General features: G+C 45.4%; 1 protein-coding gene across 1 annotated transcript in view; it reads right to left on the reverse strand.

The window, feature by feature from the left end:
* RNLS (renalase, FAD dependent amine oxidase) overlaps nt 1-23,231 on the reverse strand; it is a 228,762-nt gene that overhangs the window by 197,788 nt on the left and 7,743 nt on the right. The window contains exons 3-4 of the mRNA XM_073685515.1: nt 16,617-16,759; nt 602-760 (exon numbers count right to left, since the gene is read on the reverse strand). Coding sequence (XP_073541616.1) covers nt 602-760; nt 16,617-16,759 — 302 coding nt within the window. The remainder of the gene's footprint in view (nt 1-601; nt 761-16,616; nt 16,760-23,231) is intronic.

Below are 23,231 nucleotides of genomic sequence, written 5' to 3' on the forward strand. Positions count from 1 at the left end.
TTATTAAGTTCTTGCAATAAATTTCTAGCAGTTACACTGCTTGGGTATATTTATATGCAGCAGTAATGGTATAACAAAAAATCCATTTATTCACATGCCTTTTTGTGGTGGCTTTGCAATGTATACACTCACAGAATTACAAAGATACAATTCCTATTGTATTCAAAACGAATGAAATTGCCGAAAAACAGTAACTTTGTCATTTGATTGCAATTGTTAAAAGAGCAAACATAAAATAATGGAGAGTGCGGTAATAGACACTGCAAGCCTGGGGAAAGGAGAGTAGGAAATAGGTGATGATGTGATTTGATAAATGATGAGACAAGTTAATCCCAATGGAAAGGTAGATCCAGACATGCTAAAAGTCCAGCAGCATATTACTGTGATCTGTGCAGCAAGGAGGTTTTTACACAGTATTTTCGAGAGCTGGCAATGTGACCAGATTGTAGGATACACCTACAGTTCTTGACAACAGGCAGTCAGACATCAAATTACCAAGAAGTTATAACTTTAGAGCAATTTTTCTACTATAAATGCATCTTGATCATTATATTACTGAAATATATCTATTTAATATGCTGACAAATAAAATGCAACTTACATTTGGAAATGTCACCTTGCAGCTGCAGAATCTGTGGGACTGGCATTGTGAGAACCACAATATCAAAGTTTTCAGGGGATCCAGACTTTCTGCTAACTTCCCATCTTCCCTCACGGAGGTTTATTTGTGTTACATGGCATTCATAGTAGACATCAGCACCTGTTTAGAGTAGAAGAAAGGTTACCTAAATCTAATAAAATGGACTTTGTTATATATATTTCAAATGGTAGCCCATCCTAGTCATGTGTTTGGATGGGTTGCAGTGTAAAGAAACACAGCTCCAGAGACCTGTGTCTCAACTGACAGAGGAGCTGCATCATAAGCACACATACTGATGAGGTGCCAGAGAAATTCTATGACAAAAGAAGATATAAACTATCTCCTTGGCTCCCTGCGTATAGTAGACTGAGACTGGAAAAAATCCTGTGTGTTTAGTTAGTGAGAAGAAGATTTATTTCATTTCTTCTGTCACAGCCGTTCTCTAGCAGCTCACTAGTATGTGTGCTTACGATACAGCTCCTCTGTCACTTGAGATACAAGTCTCGGTGGCAGTGTTTCTTCATAGTGCAGCATATCTTGACACATGATAATAATAGGCTGTCATTTGAATTGTGTGACAAAAGCCATTTTATTGCATTCTTAGAGAACCCCTTTAAAGTGGCTGCCTTATCTGATAAAAGGCTTCTTTGACAATAAAGTGATTACAGGATATCCTGCAGCTATCTCCAGTGATATTTGTAGGGGAACCCTGCAACACCACCACAGGAAAGTGAAACTTTACATAATTTTAAACAGACTGTGTAACAAGAGGACAAATCGGGACTTCTAAATTAAGAGCCACTATACATTGCTACCCTGCACTCTAATAGTTCTGGGTTTTGAAAGGGAGATCACTAGTGTTGAGCGAGCATGCTCGACACTGCTCGGTACTCGCCCGAGCATCACACTACTCGGGATGTTCGGCGAGCACCGAGCATTTCTGGGTTACTCGAGCGGGAGCTCGGGTCTCCGCCCTGCATGTTTGGCGCTCTTTACAGAGCCAATGAACATGCAGGGATTGCCAGCCAGTCACTGTAATGCCGCAGCCATGTTGTTTTTGGGCATTACAGTGATTGGCTGGCCGCACAGCATCACCTCGAGTATTTAAAACCGGGCGCCGCCATCTTGGACACAGTCGCTCTGGATCAGACAGTGTAGGGAGAGCGCTGCTGATTTAGGGAGAGATATCTCCTGCAAAATAGTTAGTGTAGGGTCTGTAAAGACTGCCAGATCAAACAAGCAGTCCTTCTCAGGACTAATATCCTTCCCAGATATCAGGCAGGCAGGCTGTATAGGAGACGCAGTTGTTATACCAGCAAACACTGCATTACAGTCCTGTGTGCTCCTGTTGCTGAAATTGCTGGACTTAGCTCCAGGTCTCGGGGGCCAGGAAAAATCCTTTTTTTTATCTAAATCCTCTTTTTTTTTTCCTCCTTCACACTACAAATACCCATCTTATTAACCTTTTGGTGTCCCCCCCCCCTCCAAAAAAAAAAGTGTGTCTCTGATTTTTCAGACACAAATATATCTGTTGAAAATAGTCTGGTGTAGGCTAGAGAAATAGAAGTGTGGTTTTGCAGTTCCACGGTTCAAACCTCTGTATTATCCAGTTTTGGGCCATTTGTATCTAAAAAAAAACAGTTTGAGTGTGTCGCTCACTGTTCAACCGCAAATATATATATATTTAAAAAAGTCTGGTATACACCAGTAAATTATAACTGTGGTTTTGCTGTTCCACGGTAAAAAATCTCTATTATCCTGCTTTTGGCATTTTTTGCCGTAAAGAAAACTAATAGTGTCTCCCTGATTTTTCAGACACAAATATATCTGTTGAAAATAGTCTGGTATACACAAGTAAATTATAACTGCGGTTTTGCTGTTCCACGGTAAAAAAATCTCTATTATCCTGCTTTTGGCATTTTTTGCCGTAAAAAAAACTAATAGTGTCTCCCTGATTTTTCAGACACAAATATATCTGATGAAAATAGTCTGGTGTAGGCCCGAGAAATACAAGTGTAGTTTTGCAGTTTCACGGGTCAAATCTCTGTATTATCCTGCTTTTTTGCATTTTTTGCCGTAAAGAAAAACAGTAGTGTCTCTTGATTGTTCAGACACAAATATATCTGTTGAAAATAGTCTGGTGTAGGCCCGAGAAATAGAAGTGTGGTTTTACAGTTCCACGGGTCAAATCTCTGTATTATCCTGCTTTTGGCATTTTCTGCCGTAAAGAAAAACAGTAGTAGTGTCTCCTGATTGTTCAGACACAAATATATCTGTAGAAAATAATCTGGTGTAGGCCTGAGAAATACATGTGTAGTTTTGCACTACCACGGGTCAAATCTCTGTATTATCCATTTTTGGGCCATTTTTACCTAAAGAAAAACAGTTTGAGTGTGTCGCTCACTGTTCAGCCGCAAATATATATATTTAAAATTCTCTGGTATACCCCAGTAAACAATAACTGTGGTTTTGCCATTCCACGGTAAAAAATCTCTATTATTCAGCTTTTGGTATTTTTTCCGAAAAGAAAAACAATAATAGTTACTCCCTGATTGTTCAGATTGTTTAAAAGAGTCAGGTGTAGGCCAGAGAAATAGAACTGTGGTTTTCCTCTTCCACGGTTCTAATCTCCTTTTTCCATTGATAGTGCGAGTGTAAGCTATTTTACTTCCTTTACAATGGGCAAGGCGCGTGGCAAGGGAAGTGGAACTGGACGTTCTGGTGATGGTGCGTGCAGAGGACAGGGCCGTGGCCAAGGTGAAAATGTGCCACAACCAACAGCCACATCTTCTCGCTCCCACTTCTTGACCGAATTACTAGGGAAGCGCAGAACAACACCAGTATTGCGAACTGATCAGTGTGAACAAGTTATTAATTGGATAGCAGATAATACTTCCAGTTACCTGGGCACCACCACTTCCGGTCTGTCTTCCACACGGTCAACTCTTAGTAGCCGTGAGTCTCGACCACATACTCCTCCTCACCCTGATGCTCCTTCCTTCCACCATGCCGCATGTAGTCAGACAGCAACTCATCCCACACTTGGATGCCCAAATATTTGAACAGCCACGGCCACAGGAAGTCGACGCTGGCAATTTGTCACAAGAGGTGGACGATGACGAGACATAATTGCCAGGAAGTGAGTAGGAGGATAGTGGTGCGCAAGTGGAAGAGGAGGAGGTGGTGGATGATCTAGTAACTGACCCAACGTGGCAGGAGGACATGCAGAGCAAGGCCAGCAGCACACAAGGTGAGGGAGGCAGAGTACCCCAACAGGCAGGAAGAAGCAGTGTGGTGGCCGCACACAGAAGGCGGGCAACAGTTCCCCGTAACACCAACACGAGGGACGTTGCCAGTACAACCTGTAGGTCTTCCAGAGTTTGGAATTTTTTTAAAGACTCTGCTGATAACCCCAAAAAGGCCATTTGTGCCACCAACCATGCCAGCATCAGCAGGGGTGACAAAACTACCAGCCTGACCTCCACCAGCATGATCAGGCACATGGCAGCAAAGCACCCGACTTTGTGGGGCGAACCCCAGGGTCCACGACCAGTGTCAGCGGGTGTCACCACTGCTTCTTCCGCTGTTGTGCGTGCAATAGAACCCCCTGTTGTGTGTGCAAGGCAATCCCATGTCCATACTGCATTCAAAGATGCCCCCTCCTCTCAGTCTTCACTTGTTATGGCAGTTTCTCAAGAAACAGCATCAACGTCCACGTCCCACCGCAGCGATCAATTGTCCATATCCCAGACCTTTGAACGAAAGCGGAAATTCGCAGCTAACGCCCCACAGGCCACAGTCCTAAATTCGCACATTTCACGACAGCTTGCGTTGGAAATGCTGCCTTTTAGGCTGGTGGAGAGGGAATCCTTCCGCAACCTTATGGCGGTGGCCGTCCCTCGGTACTCGGTCCCCAGCAGACACTATTTTGCCCGGTGTGCCATCCCCGCACTACACAAGCACGTGTCCCAAAACATCTGCCCTGCCCTCAACAACGCAGTTACTGGGAGAGTCCACCTGACAACGGACACGTGGACAAGTGCTTGTGGCCAGGGACGGTACATCTCCCTGACGGCACACTGGGTAAACATAGTGGAAGACGGGACCCAGTCGGACCTTGGGACGGAACACATCCTCCCCACACCGAGGATTGCGGGCCCTATGTCAGTCAGAGTTGCCCCCACAGTGTACAGCTCCTGCGCATCATCCTCCATCTCAGATATCACCACATCAGTTACAAGCTGGAAGCACTGCAGTACTGCCTCTGCCAAGGGGCAACAGGCTGTGCTGAAACTCATAAGCTTAGGTGAGAAACCTCACACTGCTTGTGAGTTGTGGACAGCTGTGAAAGAGCAGGCAGATCTGTGGCTGAGACCGCTGAACCTACATCCAGGCATGGTCGTGTGTGACAATGGCCGTAACCTGGTGGCGGCTCTGAGGCGAGGCGAGATCACACACGTGCCATGCATGGCTCATGTGCTTAACCTCGTGGTTCAGCGGTTTCTTAAATCGTACCCCGAGTTGCCAGATCTGCTCGTCAAAGTACGCCGCTTGTCAGCTCATTTTCTCAAGTCGGTTACAGCTTCAGCCGCCCTTGCTGTGTTGTAGCAGCGTTTGCAGCTTCCGTCACACCGACTGGTGTGTGATGTCCCCACACGTTGGAACTCTACCCTCCACATGTTGCAAAGGATTTGTGAGCAGAAGAGAGCAGTTGTGGAGTACCAGCTGCAACAAGGCCGTCGATATTCAGGTCAGACTCCACACATAAGACCTCAGGAGTGGACCTGGATGTCTGACATATATACCATCTTGACAAACTTTGAGGAGTCCACCAAGATGGTGAGTGGCAATGACGTCATCATTAGCATCAGCATTCCACTTTTCTGTCTTTTGCAACGTTCTCTGCAGAGAATTAAAGAGGAGGCATTGCAGCCAGAGTATGATGAGATGGATGAAGAAGCCGTTGCGGTCGATTACACACAGCCCAGCCTCATCTCATCCCAACGTGCATTGGGGGACAATGAGGGAGAGGAGGAGGAGGAGGAGGAAGAACAGGAGCTTGTATCATGCGCTGTAGACGATAGTACCTGTACAACTGTCATACCGTCGGTTCAGCGTGGGTGGCCTGAGGACAGGGGGGAGGAGGAGGAGGAGAGCATGGTCAGTCATCATCTTGGTGAGGACACGGAAGTCTTGCCCGTTACCAGTCTGGCACGCATGGCTGACTTTATGTTACGCTGCCTTAACCGTGACCCACGCGTTGTCAAAATGTTGGGTGACAGTCATTACTGGTTGGTGACACTTTTAGACCCCCGCTACAAGGAGAACTTTCACTCTCTTATTCCTGAGGTGGAGAGGACACGCTAGCGGCAGAGGTAACAGTTCGTTGACCAACCAAGGCGTACAAGCGAGAGAGAGGCAACTCCAATCCAGCAGAGGCAGGGGAACACTGTCAACGTTCTGGGACAGTTTTCTGAGACCCGCCCAGCTTACAGGCCCTGAGGCGCGGGGTACTATAACAAGGAGTGGAAAGTTTCAAAAGATGGTGAGGGAGTACCTTGCCAACCGTACCAGCGTCTTCCGTCATTCCTCTGTGCCTTTAATTATTGGGTATCCAAGCTGGACACTTGGAATGAACTCGCTCTGCATACCTTGGAGGTCCTGGCCTGCCCTGCCGCTAGCGTGTTATCGGAGCGTGTTTTTAGTGCCACTGGGGGATTTAAAACTGATAAGCGCACTCGCCTGTCAACTGACAATGCTGACAAGCTGACCCTTATCAAAATGAACAAGGGCTGGATTGGGCCAGACTTCTCATCACCACCAAATGACAGCAGAGTAACATAAAGTCAAATCCACTGTGTTATTTCGGGAGGTGTATTCACATGCACCGCTTCACACCCACATATCGGTATACGCTTCCTCATTTCGGCTGTTTTATGTTCTTCTCCTTATCCTCAGCCTCCACCACCACTATACCACCAGGGTGATCCGTGTTGCCATTATTGAAAGTTCCTCTGTCCTTATTTTTGTCAGCTTTTGCTTGGAAGGCATAAGCAAAGACTGTGGGAGACCCACTCCCCAATAATGGGAATAATATTTTTAAGATGCTGTACTGTATGGCTCTTGGAAGAGGCATTAAAAGAGTCTTTTTAAGCTACTGCGACCTCCACCACTTTTCCGAGGGGCATTCAAAACGTCTTGTTAAGCTACTGCAACCTCCACCACTTTTCCAAGGGGCATTAAAAGCATCTTGTTAAACCACTCTGAACTCCACAGCTCTTCCAAGGGGCATTGAAATGTTGTTTTTAATTAACGCTAACCTCCACGACTCTTCAAACGGGCATTGCTTTTCCTCCTAATTTTTGGCAGCTTTTGCTTGGAAGGCATAAGCAAAGACTATGGGAGACACACTCCCCAAAAATGGGAATGTTTGTAATATGCTGTACTCCATGGCTCTTGTAAGGGGTATTGCAAGTTCCTCCGTCCTAATTTTTGGCAGCTTTTGCTTGGAAGGCATAAGCAAATACTATGAGAGACCTACTCCTCAATAATGGGAATAATGTTTGTAATATGCTGTACTGCATGGCTCTAGTAAGGGGCATTGCAAGTTCCTCCATCCTAATTTTTGGCAGCTTTTGCTTGGAAGGCATAAGCAAAGACTATGGGAGACACACTCCCCAATAATGGGAATAATGTTTGTAATATGCTGTACTGCATGGCTCTTGTAAGGGGCATTGCAAGTTCCTCCGTCCTAATTTTTGGCAGCTTTTGCTTGGAAGGCATAAGCAAAGACTATGGGAGACCCACTCCCCAATAATGGGAATAATGATTGTAATATGCTGTACTGCATGGCTCTTGTAAGGGGCATTGCAAGTTCCACCGTCCTAATTTTTGGCAGCTTTTGCTTGGAAGGTATAAGCAAGGACTATGGGAGACCCATTCCCCAATAATGGGAATAATGTTTGTAATATGCTGTACTGCATGGCTCTTGTAAGGGGCATTGCAAGTTCCTCCGTCCTAATTTTTGGCAGCTTTTGCTTGGAAGGCATAAACAAAGACTATGGGAGACCCACTCCCCAATAATGGGAATAATGTTTGTAATATGCTGTACTGCATGGCTCTTGTAAAGGGCATTGCAAGTTCCACCGTCCTAATTTTTGGCAGCTTTTGCTTGGAAGGTATAAGCAAGGACTATGGGAGACCCATTCCCCAATAATGGGAATAATGTTTGTAATATGCTGTACTGCATGGCTCTTGTAAGGGGCATTGCAAATTCCTCCGTCCTAATTTTTGGCAGCTTTTGCTTGGAAGGCATAAGCAAAGACTATGGGAGACCCATTCCCCAATAATGGGAATAATATTTGTAATATGCTGTACTGCATGGCTCTTGTAAGGGGCATTGCAAGTTCCACCGTCCTAATTTTTGGCAGCTTTTGCTTGGAAGGTATAAGCAAGGACTATGGGAGACCCATTCCCCAATAATGGGAATAATGTTTGTAATATGCTGTACTGCATGGCTCTTGTAAGGGGCATTGCAAGTTCCTCCGTCCTAATTTTTGGCAGCTTTTGCTTGGAAGGCATAAGCAAAGACTATGGGAGACACACTCCCCAATAATGGGAATAATGTAATATGCTGTACTGCATGGCTCTTGTAAGGGGCATTGCAAGTTCCTCTGTCCTAATTTTTGGCAGCTTTTACTTGGAAGACATAAGCAAACACTATTGGGAGACCCTCTCCCCAATAATGGGAATAATGTTTGTAATATGCTGTACTGCATGGCTCTAGTAAGGGGCATTGCAAGTTCCTCCGTCCTAATTTTTGGCAGCTTTTGCTTGGAAGGCATAAGCAAAGACTATGGGAGACCCACTCCCCAATAATGGGAATAATGTTTGTAATATGCTGTACTGCATGGCTCTTGTAAGGGGCATTGCAAGTTCCTCCGTCCTAATTTTTGGCAGCTTTTGCTTGGAAGGCATAAGCAAAGACTATGGGAGACACACTCCCCAATAATGGGAATAATGTTTGTAATATGCTGTACAGCATGGCTCTTGTAAGGGGCATTGCAAGTTCCTCCGTCCTAATTTTTGGCAGCTTTTGCTTGGAAGGCATAAGCAAAGACTATGGGAGACACACTCCCCAATAATGGGAATAATGTTTGTAATATGCTGTACTGCATGGCTCTTGTAAGGGGCATTGCAAGTTCCTCCGTCCTAATTTTTGGCATCTTTTGCTTGGAAGGCATAAGCAAAGACTATGGGAGACACACTCCCAAATAATGGGAATAATGTTTGTAATATGCTGTACTGCATGGCTCTTGTAAGGGGCATTGCAAGTTCCTCCGTCCTAATTTTTGGCAGCTTTTGCTTGGAAGGCATAAGCAAAGACTATGGGAGACCCACTCCCCAACAATGGGAATAATGTTTGTAATATGCTGTACTGTATGGCTCTTGGAAGGGGCATTAAAAGCGTCTTGTTAAGCTACTGCGACCTCTACCACTTTTCCGAGGGGCATTAAAACCGTCTTGTTAAGCTACTGTGACCTCCATGTCTCTTCCAAGGGGCATTAAAACCATCTTGTTAAGCTACTGTGACCTCCACGTCTCTTCAAAGGGGCATTAAAAGTGTCTTCTTAAGCCACTCTGAACTCCACAGCTCTTCCAAGGGGCATTGCATTTCCTCCTAATTTTAGTCAGCTTTTGTTTTTCAATGCAAAGGCGAAAACTAAGGGAGACCCACTCCCCAATAATGGGTAGAAGGTTTTTAGTACTCTGTAATCCACATCTGTTTCAAGGGGCATTGCAGTTCCTCATAATTTTTGGAAAGCTTTCCATTCACTGCTTAGGCCAATAGTGTACAGGAGACCCAGTTGCTAAAAATGCAAAAAACGGTTTAGTTAAGGCCCTCTGACCTCCATGTCATTTCCAAGGGGCATTGGAGTGCCTCAAAATTTTTGGCAGGCATTGCACTCACTGTATGCCCTATAACGGTGTAGCCGAACCGCTCCTTTTGTTACAGAAACATATCCTACAAGACATATGTGGTTGACTGGCCTGATATTGATGTGAATGGTCCCTGTTTCTCTTGCTCTTTCTCCTTTGCCACCACCTCATCCATCATTCATCACCTGAAGCTTTGTTTTAACGGGAGTCATAGAACTGGGATAGTAGCAGGAAACATCCAGCAATCCTCGGAGGAGGTAGGATATGCGCCAAAACGCTGACCACCTCAGGCCTAGCTGCTACTACATACAGTACAGACCAAAAGTTTGGACACACCTTCTCATTTAAAGATTTTTCTGTATTTTCAAGACTTTGAAAATTGTACATTCACACTGAAGGCATCAAAACTATGAATTAACACATGTGGAATTATATACTTAACAAAAAAGTGTGAAACAGCTGAAAATATGACCTATATTCTAGGTTCTTCAAAGTAGCCACCTTTTGCTTTGATGACTGCTTTGCACACTCTTGGCATTCTCTTGATGAGCTTCAAGAGGTAGTCACCGGAAATGGTTTTCACTTCACAGGTGTGCCCTGCCAGGTTTAATAAGTGGGATTTCTAGCCTTATAAATGGGGTTTGGGACCATCAGGTGTGTTGTGCAGAAGTCTGGTGGATACACAGCTGATAGTCCTACTGAATAGACAGTTAGAATTTGTATTATGGCAAGAAAAAAGCAGCTAAGTAAAGAAAAAACGAGTGGCCATCATTACTTTAAGAAATGAAGGTCAGTCAGTCCGAAAAATTGGGAAAACTTTGAAAGTGTCCCGAAGTGGAGTTGCAAAAACCATCAAGCGCTACAAAGAAACTGGCTCACATGCGGACCGCCCCTGGAAACTTCTGAGGATAAGTTTATCCGAGTCACCAGCCTCAGAAATCGCAGGTTAACAGCAGTTCAGATTAGAGACCAAGTCAATGCCATACAGAGTTCTAGCAGCAGACACATCTCTACAACAACTGCTAAGAGGAGACTTTGTGCAGCAGGCCTTCATGGTAAAATAGCTGCTAGGAAACCACTGCTAAGGACAGGCAACAAGCAGAAGAGACTTGTTTGGGCTAAAGAACACAAGGAATGGACTTTAGACCAGTGGAAATCTGTGCTTTGGTCTGATGAATTCAAATTTGAGATCTTTGGTTCCAACCACTGTGTCTTTGTGCGACGCTGAAAAGGTGAACGGATGGACTCTACATGCCTGGTTCCCACCGTGAAGCATGGAGGAGGAGGTGTGATTGTGTGTGGGTGCTTTGCTGGTGACACTGTTGGGGATTGATTCAAAATTGAAGGCATACTGAACAAGCATGGCTACCACAGCATCTTGCAGCGGCATGCTATTCCATCCGGTTTGCGTTTAGTTGGACCATCATTTATTTTTCAACAGGACAATGACCCCAAACACACCTCCAGGCTGTGTAAGGGTTATTTGACCAAGAAGGAGATTGATGGGGTGCTATGCCAGATGACCTAGCCTCCACAGTCACCAGACCTGAACCCAATCGAGATGGTTTGGGGTGAGCTGGACCGCAGAGTGAAGGCAAAAGGGCCAACAAGTGCTAAGCATCTCTGGGAACTCCTTCAAGATTGTTGGAAGACCATTTCCGGTGACTACCTCTTGAAGCTCGTCAAGAGAATGCCAAGAGTGTGCAAAGCAGTCATCAAAGCAAAAGGTGGCTACTTTGAAGAACCTAGAATATAAGACATATTTTCAGTTGCTTCACACTTTTTTGTTAAGTATATAATTCCACATGTGTTAATTCATAGTTTTGATGCCTTCAGTGTGAAATGTACAATTTTCAAAGTCATGAAAATACAGAAAAATCTTTAAATGAGGTGTGTCCAAATTTTTGGTCTGTACTGTACATGCGCTTGCATTCCAAGAAAACAAAGCAGATGCTAACTTCTATCATCATCATCATGCTCCTCACCTTGGCACTCTCAACTCCCCTGATGGAGAAGCCAGGTCCCACCGGAGGAGTCTGGTTCTCTGGTGGGCTCGTCCAATGCTGCCCTAAAGCAGGCTGGGCTAAGAAAAGTGTGTGGGGGGGATGTTCCAAGGAGAAATAGGGGCGGCTGGGGACCGTTTATGGACACCCGGCTGTCCCCAGGCGGCTGGGGACCGTGTGTGGACACCCGGCCGCCGGGCGGCTGGGGACTGAGTATGGATACCAGGCCGCCAACGCAGCCATGACGTGGTGGCCAGATTCCGCCTCCACATGCCTAAAAGGCCCAATTTCAAGTGCAAGCAAGCAGTATGGTATTGCAGCCTGGGGGTGGGTGGGTGGCAGGCTGCATACTTACGCTTGCATTGCAAGGAATGGGAAAGGTACAATTGAACACTGCCCTGGGACAAGGACTTGAACGGGGATAGTTGCAAGTCTGCAACGACAGGTGCAGGGTGGGAGGCATCTTCGCATGTACCATGAACAGGGGTTTGGCATGCACACACTACAGCGGAATAGGCTGTCCTTCCCACTAAATGCACTGGGGAGGGCACAGGTAATGTTTTGGTATGCGCGCTTAATCTTATGTATAAGGCACACCGGGACAACTAGGGGCGGCTGGGGACTGAGTATGGATACCTCGTTGCTGAACCAGCCATGAGGTAGTGGCCAGCTTTGGCCTCCTCCATACTAAAAGGCCCCATTTCAAGTGCAAGCAAGCAGTATGGAATTGCAGCCTGGGGGTGGCTGGGTGGCAGGTTGCACACTTACGCTTGCATTAAAAGAAAACAAAGCAGATGCTAACTTCTATCATCATCATCATGCTCCTCACCTTGGCACTCTCAAATCCCCTGATGGAGAAGCCAGGGCCCACTGGAGGAGTCTGGTTCAGTGGTGTGCTGGTCCAATGCTGCCCTAAAGCAGGCCAGGCTAAGAAAAGTGTGTGGGGGGATGTTCCTAGGATAAATAGGGGTGGCTGGGGACCGTTTATGGACACTCGGCTGCCCCCAGGCGGCTGGGTAACCGTGTGTGGACACCCGGACGCCGGGCGGCTGGGGACTGAGTATGGATACCAGGCCGCCAACGCAGCCATGACGTGGTGGCCAGATTCCGCCTCCACATGCCTAAAAGGCCCAATTTCAAGTGCAAGCAAGCAGTATGGTATTGCAGCCTGGGGGTGCGTGGGTGGTTGGCTGCATATTTGCGCTTGCATTGCAAGGAATGGGGGAGGTTCAATTGAACACTGCCCTGGGACAAGAACTTGCACGGGGATAGTTGCAAGCCTGCATCTTCTGATGCGGCAAGGATGACTTCTGATGGGCACACTTTTAGGCAGTGACCTGGGTGTCAGAGATGCTTCCAGGGGTCTTCCCCATGCTGTTCCCATGTCTTTTCAGCACTGTATGCATGTGTCACACAGCATATGGCCAGATAAGGTTGTAAAATGTTAAAATGACATTTCCCGGTGAATGCATTTGTCACGGTTGAAAGCAATACAAAAGTGCAAAAACGCATAAAAAATGCTACTTGTGAACATATCCCAAGGTGTGGAGGAGTATTTTTTTGGGGGGGGTATTTATTTTACCTTATACACAAGTCTTTACCCTGGAAAGGAACTTCCTTAACATATTTCACAGGAAAGCAGTTTCAGTTTAGTTTTTGAATGTGTTATTGTGAGCCCTTAAAAGTGGCTTAATACCTCTGACCACGTTGTTGACAGCAGTGACCTGGGGGTCAGAAATGCTTCCTGGGGCGATCCCCATGCTGTCCCCATGTCATTTGAGCACGTCACTATTGTTTTGGGCACTTGTTAGGTTTTTAAAAGACTGCCGGGGGTGCCGCCGCAAAAATGCTCGGGTCTCCCATAGACTAACATTGGGCTCGTTGCTCGGGTCGAGCACCCGAGTATCACGGCGAGCTCGGCCTGAGCTTCGAGCACCCGAGCATTTTAGTGCTCGCTCAACACTAGAGATCACATTCACTTTACACAATAGTGAATTTCAAAACCGGGCAACAATTAATAAAAGGTATTTTCTGGTTGCATGTAATAAAGCTTAATTTTTGTAAGATGAAAACGCACATCTCCAGTAAGAAGCGTTTCCTGTATTACTTTTATGAGTCCATAGCTTCAAAAACAGATAAATTAAACCGACCTTATTCTCACCCTCTCCAGATCTGGCGATGCCTCCCAGCCAATGCTCCTATTCTTTTTCGTTAGCTACAGCAGTGACATCACATCAGAAGGGCTGCAGTCAATAAATGAGATCTGTGGCTTATGCCTTTTATTTTGGCAGAGATGCTGAGCCCAGTGATTGGCTGCATTGGTTATGAGTGCTCTAATCACCTCTGCAGTTAATCAAAAAAGACCTGGACCAGTGGCAGGGTTGCATCATTTGACAGGAGAGGATAAGTATAAGCTCAGTTTCTTATTTTATCAGTTTCTAATTTTTCTTAGTTTTAAATTCAATTTTCACTTTTGGTCTCCATTTGTCTTACTAAGTGATTGAATACGCCAAGGGGTACTCTTGAATACCATTTACACAATGTGAAGGGACTAAGAGGGTTTCACCAGTGCTCAGGCCTTACATGGTATTGGTATACAGTAATTTTTGTGCCAACGATATCTGAACGGTTTTCTATTAAGTTTATGGTGCTGATTAAGAATGTGACTTTGGTTTTGCCAGATTGGCTCTAGTTTCTGAGATATTTAACAGCTAATTAATTAATTACAGTAGAATTCTGGCTTCAAAAAAGTCGATTTCATAGCATTGTAAGCCTACAAATTGAAATAAAAAATAATGATATGGAATATTTCATGACCGAAGACATTGTTAAAGAGTCAAAAGACTAAAAGCTATTGCATTTCTTATCACCCACAAGTCGCATTGGGGGAATGCATTATATTCACGGATCAATTATCTAAAAAAAATAGAACCAATTCAGCAAAAGTAATGTGATTTTTTATTAATTACGCACCCTCAAAATACCCTAAGTCTCTTCAAAAAACCTTTGCAGACCTGTGTAATTTTTTCACGGCAAAAAATGCACCCGTTTTAAGGTAATTTGTCACCAGGATCCCTCCTCCCGAGGTCCAAAATATTTATATGCACATGTAGCTCTTTCAAAGGCAAGTGCAACAATGCCTTTACATAACCAGTCCGATCCTCTGTTACTGAGAAATCAGAGTTAAAGTTGATATGCAAATGAGGCTGAAGGACGATGGTAGATTTTAATCCTCTGTGACTCCAGCTCTATTCCCCATCGCCTTCTCCTGCTAGACTGACAGCTTCAGTGCATGAAGTCACACAGTATAGATGCCATGAGTCAAGCAGGAGGAGAAGGCAGTCAGAATAGAGCTGGAGTGACAAAGGCTTCAGATGTACCATAGCTTTCCAGCCTCAATTGCATATCAATTCATACGCTGATTTCCCAATAATGAAGGAACGGACTGACCATATATAGGGATTGCTGTACTTGTCTTTAAATGAGCTACAGGAGCATATACAGTGGGGAAAACAAGTATTTAATACAAGGCCGATTTTACAAGTTTTCCCACCTACAAAGAATGAAGAGGTCTGTAATTTTTATCGTAGGTACACTTCAACTGTGAGAGACAGAATCTAAAAATAAAATCCAGAAAATCATTAGTATTTTATTGCATGAAATAAGTATTTGATACAATAGAAAAACAGAACGTAATATTTGGTACAGAAACCTTTGTTTGCAATTACAGAGGTCAGACGTTTCCTGTAGCTGTTGATCAGGTTTGCACACACTGCAGCAGGGATTTTGGCCCACTCCTCCATACAAATCTTCTCCAGATCTTTCAGGCTTCGGGGCTGTCAATGGGAAACATTAAGTTTCTACTCCCTCCAAAGATTTTCTATTGTATTCAGGTCTGGAAACTGGCTAGGACCTTGAAATGCTTCTTACGGAGCTACTCCTTAGTTGCCCTGGCTGTGTGTTTCGAGTGACTGTCATGCTGGAAGACCCAGCCACAACCCATCTTTAATGCTCTTACTGAGGAAAGGAGGTTGCTGGCCAAAATCTCGCAATACATGACCTTATCCATGCTCCCTTCAATACAGTGCAGATGTCCTGTCCCCTTTGCAGAAAAGCACCTTCAAAGTATGATGTTTCCCTCACCATGCATCACGGTTGGGACGGTGTTCTTGGAGTTGTACTCATAGTTCTTCTTCCACAGTGAGTGAAGTTGATACCAAAAAGTTATATTTTGGTCTCATCGGACCACATGACCTTCTCCCATGCCTCCTCTGGATCATCCAGATGGTCGTTGGAGAACTTCAAACGGGCCTGGACATGTGCTGGCGTGAGCAGGGGCACCTTGCTTGCCCTGCAGGATTTTAATCCATGACGGAGTAGCGTGTTTCTTACGGTAATGTTTGAGACTGTGGTCCCAGCTTTCTTCAGGTCATTGACCAAGTCCTCCCGTGTAGTTCTGGGCTGATTCCTGACCTTTCTGAGAATCATCTTTACCCCTCAAGGCGAGATCTTGCATGGGGCTACAGACCAAGGAAGATTGACAGTCATCTTGGGTTTCTTCCATTTGCTAATAATGGTGCCAACAGCTGTTGCCTTCTCACCAAACTGCTTGCCTATTGTTCTGTAACCCATCCCAGCCTTGTGCAGGTCTACAATTTTGTCCCTGGTGTCCTTAGACATCTGTTTGGTCTTGGCCATGGTGGCATACAATGTGATTTTCTGGTTTTTACTTCTAGATTCTGTCTCTCACAGTTGAAGTGTACCTACAATAAAAATTACAGACCTCTCCATTCTTTGTAGGTGGGAAAACTTGCAAAATCGGCAGTGTATGAAATACTTATTTTTGCCACTGTAAATAGTTTTGGGGGGGGGGGGGCTGAAATTCTGACAGATCTCCTTTAATATAGCTTTCAGTACCATGTACAGGATTGCCCCCTGAATTTTATTAAATATTTACAAAGAAATTAATATATGTATGTAATATTATTTAGATAAATAAAACTCTAGTTATAAAGATAAAATATATTTAATACCTGACTGGCCAAGGTAGTGCTTAACAATTGAAGAGACTCCCTGAGGTGTAACTAGGTTATAAGATCCTTCCTTCATCACCATTCCTTCTACTGCTGCACTTAGTGGTTTACAGATGCCTTTAGCCACTAGTTCATCATAAAAGCTGAAAAAGAATGAAAATTTATTTTTTTTATAAAGAGCCATGACAGGGATTCCACCACACAGGCGAGACGACACCGGCGAGATCACGCAATATCTCACCGTGCCGTCACTCTGTCAGTATTTCGTCCGGAGTCGCGAGCATGCGATTCAGACTACTCGCTGCGTAGGTATCGGTAAGCGACCAGTGAGAGTATGGCGCCACACCTCTGGGTTCCAAAGCCTGGAATCCATGTTTAAAGCCCTCCATACGGTCACTGTCAGCTTCACGATAGCCCAATTATTATTATTCTCTGCCATCTCCGGCCGAGTTTGAAATATAATACAGGCCTGGCTGGACGCCTGCGTTTTGGTAGCATATATGGCTTCGGGGAGGGGAATGATTACAGAACAAAAGAAACAGGACTATTAAATTTTATATTTAATCCAAACGGGACAAAAGATAAGCAGTGTTCAAGAAAAATATATACAAGTATGTTACAAAGGAGACATTAAATTACATAAGCAGTTACATAAAATAAACAGGATAAAAGATGATAACTTACACTATACGATCGCTGAGACGATTCAATATAGGTGGAGGAGGGGCTCTCCAGTTGGATTATGCTGTTATCGAACAGGACCCGTTTGATTATAATTCTTATTCCCCCTGGCAATGAGTGCTTCTGTAATGTCCATGGGTTCTCTTATACCTAAGGGAAGATCTGTCCACACGCCCCCTGTGGTGACATCATGTGGGCTGGTCTCCAGCCTGTACATTTTTATTAAAAACGCTAACTTCTGCGATAACTCATAGCTCGTTGATCACAGAAGTGTGCAAACAACGCCATTTTTTCCCTTATGATTTTATCTTCAGTTAGAGACAGCACATCACGGAGACGCAGTCTGCTATTCTGGTGTTTTTGCGCTACAGCTTCCTGATTTTTCTTACAGACTTGGAAAACTACATATACATTCCTCGTCCGATTTGGTCACTAAACATATAGGTCCTGTTACGGTCGGACATATGGAACTCACAATATTTCATTTTTAATTTCGGAGTCAGCCTGGCTATGGCTGGTGGCCGGGAATTGTTTGTGAGTGCCTTTGAACTTAACAAACCATTTCCTCTTTCCTCCAAACTCTTGCCTGGGACAAGGTGTCATTCTATCTCAGGTCTGTGTTAAGAGGAAATACATTTGCATTTTAGTGAGCTTGCACAGTTCTTGGCTGGCCTTTGTTTGTGTAAGGCCTCCCCTCATGACTGTGCTAATTGGGTCTTTTGTGCTGAGCAGAAGGGGAATAAGGGAGGGGAGTGAACATCTATGTCAGGCAAATATGGACGAACATTTTCCTGACATTAATATTTCCCTGGTCAGCCACAAAAGACAATATTCTGCAATTAGATGATCAACTAACCATGCCCACTTCTGCTAAGTTTTTTGTTTTTAAAGTAAGATTAATGCCACAAAAGGGCAAAAAGTTGAAAATATTTAGAAAAAACTTGCTTTTTCTACAACATTTAAGACTCTTTAAAACCATAAAATTGGCAAAAATATTTTCCCTCATTCATTCTAGCACTTTTTCTCTGTAGAATTAAAGGGGTTGTGCAGTACTTTATATTACCCACCCATGTATTCCCCTCCAGGTCCCTAAGACTTTTTGTAAATACCTTCTGCTGTTTATAATGACTGTGAGCGGCGCTATCGGTGGCTGCTCACAGGCATCGCGTGACCCCAGCGCCGACGTCACGACAAGTGAGGCGTGACTCAGCGCTGGGGTCCCCACGGTGGCTGCTGGGTTGTGGGCGGGGTAACCCCGCCCACAGCCTGGCATCCACCTGGAACCAGGAAGATCGTGACCCTCGGCTGCTGCCAGCACTTGTCATGACTAGTGTTGAGCCACCCCCGTAGTGTTCGGGTTCGGTTCGGTTCGTCAAACACCGGGATGTTCGAGGAACTGTTCGTCGAACTGTTCGTCGAACACCGTCGAACACCGTTAAAACCAATGGCAGGCAAACAAAAACACATAGAAACACATAGAAAACACCTGCAAAGGTGTCCAAAAGCTGACAAACTGCTCAGAAGACACTCTCTTTAAAAAAGCCGGCCGGCAAATTCAGCAGCGGCATACACCGGTACCCGACAATTTAGACAAGAAGGAATAGAGCATCACACATAGATTAGATAGATAGATAGAAACATGTCAGTCACACATATAAGAAGCACAGTGACAGTGTTGGTTACTGCACTTGTCATTTAGTGTAAAGGGTTTATTAAAAAAAATATTAGTGTTTACATGCACCGTCTCTTTAAAAAAGCCGGCCGGCAATTCAGCATCTGTACCCGACAATTTAGAACAGAAAGAATAGAGCTTCACACATAGATTAGATAGATAGAAACATGTCAGTCACATATATAATAAGTACAGTGAGAGTGTTGCTTACTGTACTTGTCATTTAGTGTAAAGGATTTATTTAAAAAAATAATAGTGTTTTCATGCACTGTATCTTTAAAAAAGCCGGCCGGCAATTCAGCAGCGGTACCCGACAATTTAGAACAGAAAGATAGAGCATCACACATAGATTAGATAGATAGAAACATGTCAGTCACATATATATGAAGTACAGTGATAGTGTTGGTTACTGTACTTGTCATTTAGTATTAAAATAAAGGATTTATTATTAAAAAAATTGGCGTGGGGTTCCCCTTAATTTTAGGCTCTAGCGGAGGTTAAGCAGACGGCTGGGGCAGATGTTTGAAGCCTGGGAAGGGGGTAATACCCACGGAGCTTCCCAGGCTACTAATATCAGCCCCCAGCTGAATACATAGCCTTTACTAGCTATTAAAATGGGGGACCCCCCAAAAAAAATGACGTGGGGTCCCCCCTAATTTAATAGCTAGCAAAGGCTAGGCAGACAGCTGGGGGCTGATATTAATAGCCCAGGAAGGGAGCCATGAATATTGGCCCCCTCCCAGGCTAGAAACACCAGCCGTCAGCCGCCCCAGAAATGGCGCATTCATAGGATGCGCCAATTCTGGCACTTAGCCTCGCTCTTCCACGCTGCCCTGGTGCGGTGGCAGGGGGTAATAGGGTTGGGGTTGATGTCAGCTTATAATGCCAGCTGACATCAAGCCCAGGTTAGTAATGGAGAGGCGTCTATAAGACACCCCCATTACTAACCCCATAGTCAAAGTTAAAAAAAACACAAACACCCAGAATAAAGTCCTTTAATTGAAATAAAGACACAATCCTTTATTGTTCTAAATTAAACCATACTTACCATCACGCCCATTCCAGCTGAAGCCAACGATCTCCTGCAATAAAAGAAAAATAATAAAGCAACCTCATCCTTACCTTTCCATGGTTCCCAGGACAGCTTCAGCTCTGCTACATCGAGATGACAGGCTGGACCGCAGCAGAACGCTGCCATCCAGCCTGTCATCCCGCAGACACTGAGAAGCGCAGGCTTGCTTGCGCTGCTCAGCGTCTCTCTGTGACGACATCCAGATGAGCCGAGTTCATGTCCAATGAACTCGGCTCACCTCATGCACGTCACTGACAGCGTGGGAAAATTCTCACGCTGAAGCGCTGATTGCAGGAGAATTTTCCCACGCTGTCAGTGACGTGCAGGAGGTGAGCTGAGTTCATTGGACATGAGCTCACCTCATGCACATCACTGACAGCGTGGGAGAATTCTCCTGCACTCAGCACTTCAGCGTGAGAATTTTCCCACGCTGTCAGTGACGTGCATGAGGTGAGCCGAGTTCATTGGACATGACCTCGGCTCATCTGGATGCCGTCACAGCGAGACAGTGAGGAGCGCAAGCATGCCTGCGCTTCTCAGTGTCTGCGGGATGACAGACTGGATGGCAGCGTTCTGCTGCGGTCCAGCCAGTCATCTCGATGTAGCAGAGCTGAAGCTGTCGTGGGAACCATGGAAAGGTAAGGATGAGGTTGGTTTATTATTTTTCTTTTATTGCAGGAGATCGTTGGCTTCAGCTGGAATGGGTGTGATGGTAAGTATGGTTTAATTTAGAACAATAAAGAATTGTGTCTTTATTTCAATTAAAGGACTTTATTCTGGGTGTTGTGTTTTTTTTAAATACTTTACTAGAAATTCATGGCGGTCATGTCTAATACTGGCGTGACCCCATGAATTTTGGGCTTGGGGCCAGCTGATAATACCAAGCTGGCCCTAACCCCTTTATTACCCAGTGAGCCACCGCACCAGGGCCCTGGATGAGTTGGGTACAGCGCCAGAAGATGGCGCTTCTATGAACGCGCCATTTTCCGGGGTGGCTGCGGACTGCAATTTGTAGCGGGGGGGGGGGCCCAGAAAGCTTGGGCCTCCCTGCGCTGCAGATTCCAGCCCCCAGCTGCCTAGTTGTACCTGGCTGGACACAAAAATAGGGCGAAGCCCCACGTACTTTTTTTTTAATTATTTCATGAAATTCATGAAATAATTAAGAAAAAAAGGCCTTCCCTATATTGTTGTGTCCGGCCAGGTACAAATAGGCAGCTGGTGGTTGGGGGCAGCCCGTTCCTGCCTGCTGTACCTGGCTGGACACAAATATAGTGCGAAGCCCCACTTCAATTTTTTTTAATTATTTCATGAAATTCATGAAATAATTAAGAAAAAAAGGGCTTCCCTATATTGTTGTGTCCGGCCAGGTACAAATAGGCAGCTGGTGGATGGGGGCAGCCCGTTCCTGCCTGCTGTACCTGGCTGGACACAAATATAGTGTGAAGCCCCACTTCAATTTTTTTAAATTATTTCAGGAAATTCATGAAATAATTTAAAAAAAATTGACGTGGGGCTTCGCACTATATTTGTGTCCAGCCAGGTACAGCAGGCAGGAACGGGCTGCCCCCAACCACCAGCTGCCTATTTGTACCTGGCCGGACACAACAATATAGGGAAGCCCTTTTTTTCTTAATTATTTCATGAATTTCATGAAATAATTAAAAAAAAAGTACGTGGGGCTTCGCCCTGTTTTTGTGTCCAGCCAGGTACAACTAGGCAGCTGGGGGCTGGAATCCGCAGCGCAGGGAGGCCCAAGCTTTCTGGGCCACCCCCGCTGCAAATTGCAGTCCGCAGCCACCCCGGAAAATGGCGCGTTCATAGAAGCGCCATCTTCTGGCGCTGTACCCAACTCATCCAGGGCCCTGATGCGGTGGCTCACTGGGTAATAAAGGGGTTAGGGCCAGCTTGGCATTATCAGCTGGCCCTAAGCCCGAAATTCATGGGGTCACGCCAATATTAGACATGACCACCATGAATTTCTAGTAAAGTATTTAAAAAAAACACAACACCCAGAAAAAAGTCCTTTAATTGAAATAAACACACAATTCTTTATTGTTCTAAATTAAACCATACTTACCATCACGCCCATTCCAGCTGAAGCCAACGATCTCCTGAAATAAAAGAAAAATAATAAAGCAACATCATCCTTACCTTTCCATGGTTCCCATGACAGCTTCAGCTCTGCTACATCGAGATGACAGGCTGGACTGCAGCAGAACGCTGCCATCCAGCCTGTCATCCCGCAGACACTGAGAAGCGCAGGCTTGCTTGCGCTCCACAGTGTCTCTCTGTGAGGGCATCCAGATGAGCCGAGTTAATGTCCAATGAACTCGGCTCACCTCATGCACGTCACTGACAGCGTGGGAAAATTCTCCTGCACTCAGCGCTTCAGCGTGGGAGAATTCTCACACTGAAGCGCTGAGTGCAGGAGAATTCTCCCACGCTGTCAGTGACGTGCAGGAGGTGAGCTGAGTTCATTGGACATGAGCTCACCTTATGCACGTCACTGACAGCGTGGGAGAATTCTCCTGCACTCACCGCTTCAGCTTGAGAATTTTCCCACGCTGTCAGTGACGTGCATGAGGTGAGCCGAGTTCATTGGACATGAACTCGGCTCATCTGGATGTCGTCACAGAGAGACGCTGAGCAGCGCAAGCAAGCCTGCGCTTCTCAGTGTCTGCGGGATGAGAGGCTGGATGGCAGCGTTCTGCTGCGGTCCAGCCTGTCATCTCGATGTAGCAGAGCTGAAGCTGTCGTGGGAACCATGGAAAGGTAAGGATGAGGTTGCTTTATTATTTTTCTTTTATTGCAGGAGATCGTTGGCTTCAGCTGGAATGGGCGTGACGGTAAGTATGGTTTAATTTAGAACAATAAAGGATTGTGTCTTTATTTCAATTAAAGGACTTTATTCTGGGTGTTTGTGTTTTTTTTAACTTTGACTATGGGGTTAGTAATGGGGGTGTCTTATAGACGCCTCTCCATTACTAACCTGGGCTTGATGTCAGCTGGCATTATAAGCTGACATCAACCCCAACCCTATTACCCCCTGCCACCGCACCAGGGCAGCGTGGAAGAGCGAGGCTAAGTGCCAGAATTGGCGCATCCTATGAATGCGCCATTTCTGGGGCGGCTGACGGCTGGTGTTTCTAGCCTGGGAGGGGGCCAATATTCATGGCTCCCTTCCTGGGCT

The sequence above is a fragment of the Phyllobates terribilis genome, unplaced genomic scaffold (genome assembly GCF_046119375.1).
Source record: "Phyllobates terribilis strain yellow unplaced genomic scaffold, ASM4611937v1 Scaffold_5__5_contigs__length_657084704, whole genome shotgun sequence".
NCBI lineage: Eukaryota > Metazoa > Chordata > Amphibia > Anura > Dendrobatidae > Phyllobates > Phyllobates terribilis.